The sequence below is a fragment of the Epinephelus lanceolatus genome, chromosome 3 (genome assembly GCF_041903045.1).
Source record: "Epinephelus lanceolatus isolate andai-2023 chromosome 3, ASM4190304v1, whole genome shotgun sequence".
Classification (NCBI taxonomy): Eukaryota; Metazoa; Chordata; class Actinopteri; order Perciformes; family Serranidae; genus Epinephelus; species Epinephelus lanceolatus.
In genome coordinates, this window is record NC_135736.1 from 25,366,679 (window position 1) to 25,380,019 (window position 13,341).

Below are 13,341 nucleotides of genomic sequence, written 5' to 3' on the forward strand. Positions count from 1 at the left end.
GGTGATCAGGGTGAAATATTTAACTAATAGAGTTCACCATGATATCTCCACAGTTGATCTCCATTAAGACATTTTCCTTTTTATTTCAGTCTTGTCTGAAATTTTTATGTTTAAATGTGCAGCAAATATGTGGCATTATCTAATTAAATTCTGTTTTTTGTGGATACATTTCCAGAGCAGAAATCTCAAACAAAATAAACAAGTTTTCTTTCCACTAGTCTGAAAGAAAACATGTTATGGGAGCAAAATTAGCTAGTTTTGTTAAATGACTCCCAACCTAGAGGTCAGCCTCCTCCAAGCAGCCACAAGATAAATTTGCTGCTACACAAATTGGCATTATCTTCTCAGATTTGTGCTTTTTCTGAAATATGGATGATTTGACCTCTTTGAGCATAAGAAGTAATTTGAATGAAACCATGTGAGACATTTAGAGGGGAGATTGAATGAATGAATGCCTTTATTTCGAACCAAAAACAAAAACGTAATAAAAAACAAACAAGACAAAGGAACAGTGTCTGAAAAGGAGTACGTAGAAGTAAAATGTATATGTCCCTACCCCTTTCTTACATTTCTTCTTTTAACTCATATATTATTTCAACAAATTCCCAAATTAATTTACAACTTATATTCAACTATCCCCAGTCTATTTACCACCCAATTAAATAAATAAGTAATAATTCCAGTTTATTTACAGTCCAAGATCACTATTGGTGTTAGTGAAAATGTGACAAGAGGCCCCAACTAGACATATTTTTTATTTGTAAAGAGCCACAAGCAAAAGATCGGGAATTGCTAGTTTTAATACATCACAATGCTCTGTTTTTAATGTAATATTTAACAGTCATACGCTGTTTTATATAAATCTTCATCTGAAAAGTAACTAGTAACCATAGCTGGTAAATACATGCAGTGAAGACATATGTACCACATTTCCCAATAACGTGGTGAACTAGAAGTATGAAGTAGTGTAAAGTCGAAATATACAAGCAAAGTACACTGTGCCTAAGAACAGCCCTTTAGTAAATTTACTTAGTTACTTTAGTTTGTCTATATTAGGCCTATTTAAGTGATTAGTTTTTACAGTAGGATATTTCTGTGATGAGTGTACAACAAATAAAATTATACACTTTCTTTAATTAAATATTTTATTGTGTTTCCTTACTCTCCCATACAGCTCAAATCGGCTGTAGCTCTTTAAGTTTAACTGTGAACACAAAGGTACATGTGTAAGTGTCTACACACTTGATCATGCAGCGTATCATATGTTATTAAACAGATTATTTAACCATGTGTAAAGTTACTCTGTGAAGCAAAACAGTGTGAGACAAATATATTTTGTCAGTCAGTCTTTCATTAGACACGCAGCTGTGAGAGGAGGAAACAATCCAAATCAAGCATATGAGTGGTCATGTTATTTGTTTTCACTTCCGCATGGAAACAACCACCGGCCATCGGTATCGAGGGGTGTTTTGTGTCACTTTGTTACTGTATTTGTCGGAGGCTGTCACTTTTATGGCAAACAGAAGAAAAAAAAATAAATTTCTGATTTATTTGATAATATGTGTGAATATTTTTCGTTTATTTGTACTAAAGGCGTTTCATGTCCCTTCAATAGCTTCCGGTTTCCCCTCCCGTGCATAAAAGTCAGGTCACTGTCACGAGGTAAACAGAAGCAGCTTTCGCAGTAAACTTCATGTACTAACCGCCGCTGGTCGAGAAACAGTTTGGGCGAAATCCTCCAAAAATGGGTCACTGTGTTTTCCTTATTTTAGCGGCTGTGCTGTCCGTCGCAACGACACAGTTTATCCCACCGGTAAGCGACATTTCTGCCTAATCACTGTGCTGTTAAACCCGTTATTTTGTTAAAGCCTTAGTGCGTTGTTTAACTTCATCGAGCTTATTGGTGTTTTTTTACTTTGAAGTGACACAGAAACCTTTTAATATTTATTTATTCACAGTATACAGAAGAATGTCGGACAGGAATGTATCCCCCAAATGGCCCCACGTAAGTATCATTAGTCTGTAAGAGTTAAAGTCATTGAACTGTTTTGTAACGCCTCATAACTGAACTATGCTACCTTCACTTGCTCCACGTAAACCTCAAAATCCAAATTCACAAGTTGCACTCAGCACATGCTGCGTTTAGCTGAGAAAATAATTGAAATGAAAATTGTACATGGGCGTGTGTTTGTTGGCGGCTGTTTGCTTTAGAAATTAAATGTCACAAAGCCTCTGCTGGAAGTAAAGATAAGGTACATTTGGCAACGATTCATTAACTGATGTGTAATTATTGAGGCACTCCACCACTTTTACACATTAAGGTCAGTTTACATATCAAAATGATGTCTGTGAAAACAGTTGTATAATGTTTTCTGCTACTGTTACTAAGAAATTGATCATTTAGTCATTTATCAAGCAAAAATGCAAAATATTAGCTGGTTCCAACTTGTCAAATGTGAAGATATGCAGGCTTTATTTTATGTAATTGTAATGCAAACTGACTGTCTTTGAATTTTGGACTTTTTAAAGATGTCTACTTAGGCACTGAGAATTTACGACTTAAATTATTTTTAAAATGAGTGATATAACACATAACTGGCAGGATAATCAAAATGATAATTATTATTAGACACAGCCCAATGAGGCTTCAGGACAACACATCTGTAACGGACATGCATTTTTAGACAAGGGGATAAAATTTGTAAGTTGGGTGTTTTACAGGCAGTATGCTAATGTCTTGTAGGGGAAGTGTAAGATTTAGTGTTGTGTGAGTTTCACCCATGATAGGAAATAAAAAGAAGAATACATCAGCCTCTGCTGCGCTGAATTTTGGCCATTCATTATCAATCTGTCTCTTGCAAGTGCCCCAAATACATGGAATACTAAATACTAAATTGCTGAAATACCATTTACACCGGTTAGCCACAGTGCGTACTCCCTTTACAATAAATTATGGTTTTTGATTTCCCTCTGTAACCTCATGTCTGTATTGGTGTTTTTAAAAGTATATAAATTGAAGGGAGGCGTAAGAAGACAAGCAGGGTATGCAAGACATATTTTGTTTATGAAAATAATCTGTGGCATGTTGCATATAACTCAAATTCACATTTCCAACAACAGCACTAGAAGACAGCATACCTTCCTAGGCACATTGGTCTACTGATGCCGCAGTCATTTTAAAGAAAAATAGAATAGGGCTGCAACATTTATTTTAATAAGTGATTTACCTTTTAATGAAATTTGATGTAGCGATTCATGGTTTACTGTAGAGATTGTCCATAAAAAGAGGAAAATGTAACAAGTATCATCTTCACATAGCTTGTTTTACTTGACAATTAGTCCCAAATTCAAAGATTTACAGTGATATAGAAGTTACTGTGATACAAAACAGAGAAAAGCATAAAAATCCAACATCTGAGAAGCTGAAGCCAGAAAATTTGGGAGATTTTTGTTTGATGAGTAATTAAAATTAATTTAACAACCAAATGAACACCCATCAACCACAACATTAAAAAAAACTGACAGGTGAAGTGAATAAACTTGGATGGTCTCGATTCGAGGCAATGTTCTGCTGGGAAACCTTCATCTGGATGCCACCTGACATGCTCCACCCACCCAAGTACAACCCCTCACAGCAACGGCACTTCCCAATGGTAGTGCCCCCGCCCCCAGCAGGAAAATACTCCATGCCACACCGCAAAAACTGCTCAGTAATGGCCAGAGGAATGTGAGAAAGAGCTCAAGGCTTCAACCTGACCTCCAAATTCTCCACATCCCAGTCTGATCGAGCATCTGTGGGATGTGCAGGTACCCTACCTCACAACCCACAGGACTTAAGATCTGCTGCCAACACTGTGGTGCTAGACACCTATGCCTATGCCTTAAGAGGTCAGAGCTAAATCTGATCCAGAGAGGCCCCACAGTGGATCAGGGGTGGATCTGGGGCACTGACACATCCCATGAATGCATGATTAGATTGGGATTTGGGGAATTTTAAGGCCAGGTCAACGCCTTGAGCTCTTTCTCATGCTCCATGGGTCATTCCTGAACAGTTTTAATGGTGTTGCATTCAGCATCGTCCAGCTAGGGGGACTATCAGGTAGTGCTGTTGCCCTGGGGGGATGTACTTGGTCTGCAGTGATGTTTGGGTGGGTGGTGCGTGTCAAGGAGCATCCACATGAATTCCAGGACCAAAGGTTTCCCAGCAGAACATTGCCCTGTAACAAGATGATCAGTGTTATTCACTTCACCTGCCAGTGGTTTTAATGTAGCGGCTGATCGGTGTATTTTGTATTTGTATCCACACACAGATCAAACTGTGATTTACAGGTAAGGTATAATTGGAATGCACGGCTGAACTGCTGCTGCATTTTACCTCCAGAGGCATTGCTTTTCAGTTGAATTCAAAACCGATAAATACACGTCACGTCTCCTCAGTGATTTTGTGAATAGGATGTTATCATTTGCATTGTTATGCTCCGGCGGTTTTACAGCGTTTCCTTTCTAATCAGGTTCAGAGGAGCTGTCAGTTGGTACACGGTGGACCTCGACTTACCGCCCAGCAAGAGATGGACAGCTGTGATTACTGACAAAAAAACTGATGTAAGAATGCTGCCTGGTGCTTCAAATTAGTCTCACTGAAATATCAGGGTTTTTTTCAACTCCTGATCTCTCTCTTTAAAGCTGATAGAAATGATTCAGGCCATCAAAGACTTGGCGAATGCTTTTGTGCCCAGTGGAAAGCTGATTGAGCTGGTTGACATTATGCTGGTGAGTGTTTCTTCTCTTTCTGTCTGAACTATGTCTTCCTCAGAGTAACTGCCATATTTGTGTAGTCATGAAAGGCTTTATGACTGCTGTGGGTTTTTATAATGTTTTGCAGCCTCTGATGGTGGACACACTCCCAAACCCTTTCAGTGATGAAATCAAAGGCATTGCAGCTGTTTCAGGGATTCCTCTTGGTAAGAAAACACAAAGTCTCCAATATTGTAAGTGTTTTTAAAAATGTCCCATTGACCTCTGCTGTTTTTTTTTTTTTTTGTTTTTTGTTTTTGTTCTGTTTTAATACTCTAGGTGAAGTCGTGTTGTTTAACATCTTCTATGAGGTGTTCACTGTGTGTACATCAGTCGTTGCAGAAGACAATAAGGGTGGGTCATCGTCCAGAATCTGATTGCTAGATTAATTAACTTCAAATGTTTCGACAGCGCTAAAAACCTTTTGGGCTTTGCACTCGTACAGGTAACCTCGTCCATGGCAGAAATCTGGATTTTGGATTATTTATGGGGTAGGAATCACCTCCTAAAATCACACATTTTTAATCTTGATAGTCTTGACTCAGATCTGGTGAAATAACAACTCATGAGATGGTTGTGTCCCTCTTCACAGCTGGGATGTGAAAAACAAGTCATGGATCATTAGCGAGAAACTGAAGCCGCTGGTGGTCAACCTCGACTTCAAGAGAAATAACCAGACTGTCTTCAAGTCGACAAACTTTGCTGGATATGTTGGCATGCTGACAGGAATCAAGCCTGTAAGTCATTTAGTATCACAACTGGATTCAGTCAGCATAAAACATCATTTAACATCCATGAAAACTGTTGAGTTGTGTTTATCTCGCTGGAATGTGGATGTAAGATTAAAAAGGTTTTCCTCTGTTCTTTCGTCCATGCAGCACATATTCACTCTGACTATGAATGAGCGCTTCAGCCTGGACGGAGGTTACATTGGTGAGTGATTAACAGTCTTGCTCAGCACTGTTTCTACAGGCATTAAAGACAAGGTCTCTGTTTTTTGTCTGCTTGTCATCATCTAAATCTGTTTACATGCAGGAATCCTGGAGTGGATCTTAGGACAGAGAGACGGGATGTGGATGAGCTTCCTCACTCGCTCTGTCCTAGAAAATGCAAACAGGTAATCCTCTTTTGATATTTAAAGGGACAGAGAATACCGTATGACTCTTAGACATTCTTCATGCTGAGTACGAGCTTTTAGCCTCAGGCAGACGATACAGGATGTTCAAATTTAAACTGAATCCTTTTAAAAATTCATTTGTGCCAACATTTTAAATAATGTTGCTTGATGCTTTAGGGGCTGTGTCATGCTTTGCTTATGGTGCTCTCCTGTGTGCTGGTGTGCAATACTATTGTTTTTTATGTTTTAATGGCGTATGCTTCATTTTTTCTGGATTATTATTGTAAGACAGCAATACTTGTGCAGCTCTTGAGTCCAAGACAGTTTTTCCTAGGGGGACAATTAAGTATATATATCATACGGTATTGTATTGTATCGTATCGTATCGTATCACATCGTATCGTACATTATAGTTTTCCTCCACAAGTGTTCCTTTATTGTTTCTATAAGCAGGTCCCTGTATCATTTGTGCCCCCTGTTCTAGCTGCATGCATATGGGAACCAGTAGCAGCTGCTGGTCTTTCAAACAGTTTACATCATAAAATTTGTCATATTGTAGCGAGGCAGTAACTTATAAAAGGAACATTTAATTGAAGCCATTTTTCAACCACACTCATGCCATAGAACCACAGCAAAACACACCTCAAAGATTTTCAGATGGGTTTAACGGTGAAAATGAGCTATATCGCTTATGGAAATAAGGAACTCCAGATGGCACTCTGTCAGAAGACTCCGCTCACCGATGCCAGTGTGTATTTCCAAAGCGCTGTCAATCACAAAGGGGTTCCGCCTTTTAGACAATTCCTCCAATCATCATGCATACACCGAGCGTCCTCTCCCGCCTACCGCTCCATTAGGTCCCAGGGAAGCTGAGCCTTCCTGGAAGTGACGATTTCGTCGCATTTATCCAATGACCGTCTCGCTTTGCTGCGTGAAAAAACCTGCTCAGCGCTGTCTCATAGGAATGCTTGGAGGCTCCGCATCCACCGTGCTGACACGAGAACGTATGACAGGGAGGTCGCGTTTGAAAACTGGTGATAAACAGCTGACGTTTGAACATCACAGTCATGATGTTAAACGCATCCTAGCGCACGTTTAATGCAATGTAAATTCTTATTTTAATGTAAATTCAGTAGTGCATATTTGACCATTTCTTCTATGAAATTTTAGGGGAAGTTCAGCCTCCCTTGTTGTCTCAGAGCAATCGCCCCTGCTGGGGACACACATTCACAACACAATCATAGTGATGATGTGATTTGAGGACAGTAATGCATATCTCTTTCTGATGGCAGTAATGTGCTGTAAAATGTTGCAGTGCACCAGTATAAAAAGAAGAACAAAGCCATAAGCTGATGTACAGAGTGCAGGTTTAAAAGGAAAATGCTTTGCAAATGTTTTTTTATTTGTTAAAGAAAATTGCATTCAGCATGTTTGTTAGGTATTAAGGACTTAGATGAAGCAATTTGCTGACAAACAGAAGAGACAAAAAAAAAAAGATTATAAAGAAAGCTCCACAGAGTTTCTCAGCATCCTGAAAAATAAAATGCTCTAATCAGTTTCTAGGCAACTTTATTTGCACGGTACAGTTTAACAACAAAGCAATTTAAATGCTTAACAGAAGACATAAAACTGTATTGAGACAAGAAACACAAATAATATGATTTAAAAGAGGAGAATAAAATGGAAGATTAAAGTAAGCTAAATTTAAATAAAGCAAATTTATCAGGAGAATAAAGACTGCAGTGCACGTACTCCGCAGTGTAAGACATGAAGTGTGTCGTCCTAAATAATAAAAAGCAGTGGCAAAGAGAGAAGTTTTAGGCAATGGCTTCAAAGAACTGAGTGTTAAAGCAGGATTCAGTTTGTCTGGATCCAGATTTGTGATGCCTAAAAACTGAATGCTGCCTCTCCGTGTCAAGCAACGCTGTCTCTGTAGCAAAAATGAGTCTTATCCCATTCTCACCAGCTACGAGGAGGCCAAAACCCGGCTGGCTCAGACCAAGCTGCTGGCTCCAGCTTACTTCATCCTCGGAGGGAACCAGACAGGCCAGGGCTGCATCATCACCAGGTCCAGACTGCTCAGTATTGATATCTTGGAGTAAGTACTGGAGCTTATTTTGCGCTTTCAGAGCAGCCATGGTTTTGTTTTTTAAATGCTGAATCACAATGTGAAAAATAAGGACTGATGTATCAGACAGTCCTGAGCAAATCAGAAATGCTGTAACCTACAAAACTACAATGACATGAGGCTGTGATTTATGCTGAGTTGTGCCTGACTGACCTTTATGTGTGGAAGATTGGTGTCTGGTCTTTTGTGCTGCTGTCTCAATGACACAGCTCTTTTTGTGTTTTTCTTGTGAAACATCACTTGCTCAACAAGGAACTGACAACAGCTTTGGTTTCAGATCACCTGATTTCACTCTATATCACAAATCAGTTGCTTAGCGTAGCTGCACGTCACATGTTGAGGTTTTTATTTAATTATTGTGTTACAGGATTGACCTGAAGCTGGGCCGGTGGTACGTCCTGGAGACAAACTACGATCACTGGAAGGAGCCTTTCTTCCTGGATGATCGCAGGACTCCTGCCAAGAAGTGCATGAACCAGACCACACAGACAGTGAGTACTGATGACAGATGTGGAAGACATATTCAGATCTTTTACTCAAGTAAAAGTACCAATACGACAGTGTAGGAAAGAAAATCACAAAAAAATTGGAAATGTCAGAGAAATTCATAAAATTGTAACAGGGTAGTATGTCATAAAAATGTCCTATTTGTTTTAAATTTACATTTCAAAAGTTATTGTATAGTATGCAATTTAAAAAAAAATGGAGAAATGTTAGTGTGCAATAAAAAAAGGGGGAAAAAAAGAAGCCATAATTTTTTTTAAAAAAAGCCATAATTTAAAAAAAAAAAAAGGCCATAGTATAATATTCCATAAAAACTCAAACTCAATTGTCAGTGTCAAAAGAGGAAACATAAAAAAATTTAACAAAATACTGTGTCACAAAAATGTGACATACATTTTTTTATCAGTTAAAGAAATTTCTAAAAATGTCATAGTATAGTATGTCACAAATATAGTTAAAATTGTCCATTTAAAAAATCATAATATAGTATACCATTAAAAAAAAAATCATAAAAAATGTAGAGGTTTTTTTTTTTGTAGAATTACTGTTACAAGTAAAAGTCATGTATTCACAATTTTACTGAAGTAAAAGCACATAAGTATTTGCTTCAAAATATAATGTGAAAGTACTCATTGAGCAGAGTGACCCATTTTAGAACAGTAAATATATTATTTTTGGATTATAAATAGTGACACATTAATATGTAAGCATCATTAATGTCATTGGTAGATGGAGCTAATTTTATTTACTGTATTGCCATTGATGTTAAACTGTAATAATCCATCAGAATGTAAAAGTTGATTGTTGTTAAATATAGTTTTGTGAAAATCTGAATATGTAAGAAGTAACTAGAAGCTGTCAGATAAATGTAGCAGAGTAGAAAGTACAATGCTTGCCTCTAAGTAGTGGATTAGAAGTATAAAGTAGCAAACCAGTGGTTCTCAAATGGTGTGCCGTGATGCCAATCCAGTTGTGCTGTGGGATTTTGTGATAACCACATATTATTATGCTAATACTCAACTGGGCGTTTACAAAAAGTTATGGAACACTTTTTAATTGACTGTATCAGTATGTCAAATTTAATTTTAAAAAACCTTCAAACCTTGACCTATTTATCGCTGTTTGTGTCTGGGAATTATAGGTGTGTGACACATTAAAAGCCCTGATTGGCAGCCAGTGTGTGGGATGATAACATTTAAAAGGAGAAAGCCGTGAGTGGGACAATGGATCGCTTTACTGTACAGAGCAAATTATAACAAAGCACCAGAGAAGACAACCTACCACTGAAAGAAAAGAGAAAAAGAAATTGTCAGTAGACAGTATCACGAAAGCTACCTGTCTTATTTTTTCTTATTTTTATCATCTTATGTCGTGGTAAGAGTGGTAACACGTTATGGAAGCTATCGGCACAGATATCAATACAGGTGTGCCTTGGGCACAAACAGTTTGAAAAACACTGAAGTAGAATACAATGGAAATACTCAAGTAAAAGTAGAAGTACCCAACATTTTTGACAAAAAATCTTTCTCCTATCATCATTGTGATATTATAACACGCCATAATCTACTGAGTTTTGACAATCTCATTACTTTCAAACGTCCATGTTGTGTGTATAAGATCTTGAACGGACTTGCACCCCCACCCCGAGTCAGTTTTTTTTAAAAATGTAAATCCACCAACAGTACCAACACTAGAGCAACTACAAGAGGAGACTGTGAAATCCCGTTTAGGCGCACTTCCTTCTCACAGACTGCTCTATCAGTCAGAGGCAGCAAAATCTGGAACAGCCTGCCAACCTCCATGAGAGACTGCTCCACATTTCTAATTTTTAAAAGGCATTTGAAAGACTGGCTCAAGGCAAATCAGACCTGCAATCACTGTTAAGTGACTGTATATAGCCCCCCATGTCACTGCACATGACCCCCCCCCTGGACATGTGCAGTAACATGGGTAAATCTGCACCTCATGATAACACGACAGCACTTTACAAATGTACCACCTCTTCTCAATCCATCTTAGCACACTCCAACAAGAAATCCTGTTCTGGTCTCTGCATTGTTGCACCTTCATTCCATCTGTTCACCTTTTGACAGCTAATTTCTCCCATTCCCATCCCATTCAAATTCAACTTAAACTTAACCTTTACAGTGACAACTGCCGTGAGCACTGCAGCACTTTATTACCTTACTAATTATATTCATATGATACATTATGTCATGATCATCTGTATTATTTTGCACTGTATGTATTGGTTTTGTTGTGTTTCTCAATCCATCTTAGCACAACTTCAACAAGAAATCCTGTATTGGTCCTTGCATTGCTACACCTCCATCCCATTTATCCACCCCTGACAGTTTCAACTCTCCCAATTTAACTTATTCTAATTTAATTAAATTTAGACTTTCACTGTGATGACTTTTATGGGCACTGCAGCACTTTATAACTTCATATATCATATACACTATGCCAGTGACTCATGGACTTGCATTGTTTCGCCTATTCACTATCCATAGCCTCTCGATCAACTATTTTGCACTGTATCATATTGCACTGTACGTATTGGTTTCTCTTTGTGAATTATTGTCTATTTGTTTTACATATTATGACTTATGTGTCCCTGTTTTTGTTTGCAATTTGTTGTTTTATATATTATGACTTCTGTGTTCCTGTTTTTGTGATTTTTAATGGCCTGAGGTCTTTTTAACATCATGCCGGAGGACTACAGTTGAAAATTAGCCTTTGGCTAACACCGGCACATTTACAGCAATGTTCATTAATGTGCACTGTCCCCTAAATAAATAAATAAATTTAAAAAAACAACATTTCCACCACTGACTGATGACACCCACCTCCTGTAAAGAACTGGACAAATTTATGAGTAGAGGGTGTGAATGTTTGAACAAGTAGAATGACGCCTTTGATCTGTCTCTTTCTTTAGAATATCTCACTGAAGACCATATATGACGTCCTCTCAACCAAACCAGTGCTAAACAAGGTGAGTCCCAGTGTCCGTTTTTATTTGTTAACTTAAAGAGTAAGTGTAGCTAACTTTTCCTCACTGTGTGCCTCACAGTTGACGACATACACAACGTTGATGCAAGTGTCAGAGGGAAGCCTGGAGTCGTATATCCGCGACTGCCCAAACCCCTGCATGCCCTGGTAACGCTCCAACCGCTGAACCCTGATCAGTTTGTGAATGCCTATCTGCACTGAGAAGCTGTGACAGAGACGAGCTCGGCTGATTCTGGGACACAAGTTGAGGTTGATCCTTCAACTGTTTGCACAGCTTCCAAATCACCTGAACCAAAGTTTGTCTTGTGTTTTTCCGACTACTGGGGACGACTTAAAGCTTTAAAAATACTAAATCCTCCTTTTTTCTGTCACGAGGGAAAGTGGTTCAGAAATGAATCGAACTTGTAAATGTTTCTGTTATTTTTACTGTAATAATGTAAATGTGTTATTTACGAGATGAGTCCATCAGTGGACCCTAACACGGGCATTCAGACCGCAGAGATGAATCCTTGTGTTTAATTCAATTAATGCAAAAATATTGTTCTAATTTATGTTAATTTTCTCAAATCCAGCCCACTCTCACCACTCTGTGCCTCCACACTGTGTGGTCCTGCATTAATGTTAGAATTTTTTAATCCGTGTTGCAAGTCAAAATGTTTAACGACTAAGTTAGTTTCAGGTACTGTCTTCCCACATGACAACTGACCTTTTCACTCATCAATAATGACAAATTTACGTCAGTGCTGACCTCTTCCTTGTCATTTTTAAAGATTGTTAATAAAATTTCTCAAATTAAAGTTCTACTTGTGTTTCAGACATAATAATTTTATATCTGAGCTGGTTTGAGCTGAGCAGATTTCTCATTTGGGGCAGCAACTTTATTATTAAATTAAATTTATGATTACGTTACATTATTTTATTTACATACAATGTCAGTGTTAAAGAAAAACTCAGAGGGTATTCACAGAATATGCTGGAATCCTGAAGTTTAATTTAATATCTTTTAAGACCCTTATCATAAATTTCAAGACCTCATTGCCACTTCCAGTTCTAACTAGTTCCATCAGCAACTCACTTCAACTTACATTTACTATACATTAATTGTAAGATAGCACAGCTAAAGTCATAGTGTAGTACGTCCAAAAAATGCCGTCATAGTATGCTATAAAAAAGACTCATACAATGTCAGTGTTAAAGAAATTCATACAAAATGTCATAAAAATGTCTTTAGTATACCTGCAAAATTCATTTATAGTATGTCAGAAATGTTCATAAAAATCAATGTTATAAAAATGTTAAAAAATGTCAATTCAGTCATAATTTGGTACGCCAAAAAAAAAGGTCCTATTATAGTCTGCCATAAAATTCTCATAGTAGGGTAAGCCATGAAAGAAAATCATGTCATAGTATAACATACTGTGAAAATTTTCACTAAAATAAGTCATTATAGTATGCCAGGAAATTATTAAAAGGTAATTTAAAAAAAAGTCATAGTATGTAAAAAATAATAAAAACAAATGTCTGTCAAAAAATGTCATTTCACAAAAACATCCTTGTAAAGTATGCCTAAAAATTTAATTTTAAAAAAGTCACAGTATAGTATGCCATAAAAAAAATCATTTAAAAAAAAAAGTCATAGTATATAATGTCCAAAAAATAATGAAAAAAAAAAGTCAAAAGTAAAAGAATCGTAAAGAATGTAATAGTATAGTATATCACAAAAATATCCTTATGTCATTAAAAAAAACATTTATGGTAAAGTATGTCATAAAAATTTTAATTTAGA

At 37.2% G+C, this 13,341-nt stretch overlaps 1 protein-coding gene across 1 annotated transcript; it reads left to right on the forward strand.

Annotated features, from left to right (window-relative positions):
• Positions 1-1,654: 1,654 nt before the first annotated feature.
• Positions 1,655-12,352, forward strand: asah1b (N-acylsphingosine amidohydrolase (acid ceramidase) 1b). The gene is made up of 14 exons (XM_033625386.2): positions 1,655-1,813; positions 1,959-2,005; positions 4,512-4,602; positions 4,684-4,770; positions 4,883-4,961; positions 5,074-5,148; positions 5,240-5,285; positions 5,387-5,531; positions 5,673-5,727; positions 5,830-5,911; positions 7,878-8,009; positions 8,407-8,530; positions 11,482-11,538; positions 11,617-12,352. Exons 1-14 carry the CDS (start codon positions 1,745-1,747, stop codon positions 11,704-11,706), a joined length of 1,179 nt encoding a protein of 392 aa, XP_033481277.1. The 5' UTR covers positions 1,655-1,744; the 3' UTR covers positions 11,707-12,352.
• Positions 12,353-13,341: the final 989 nt, after the last annotated feature.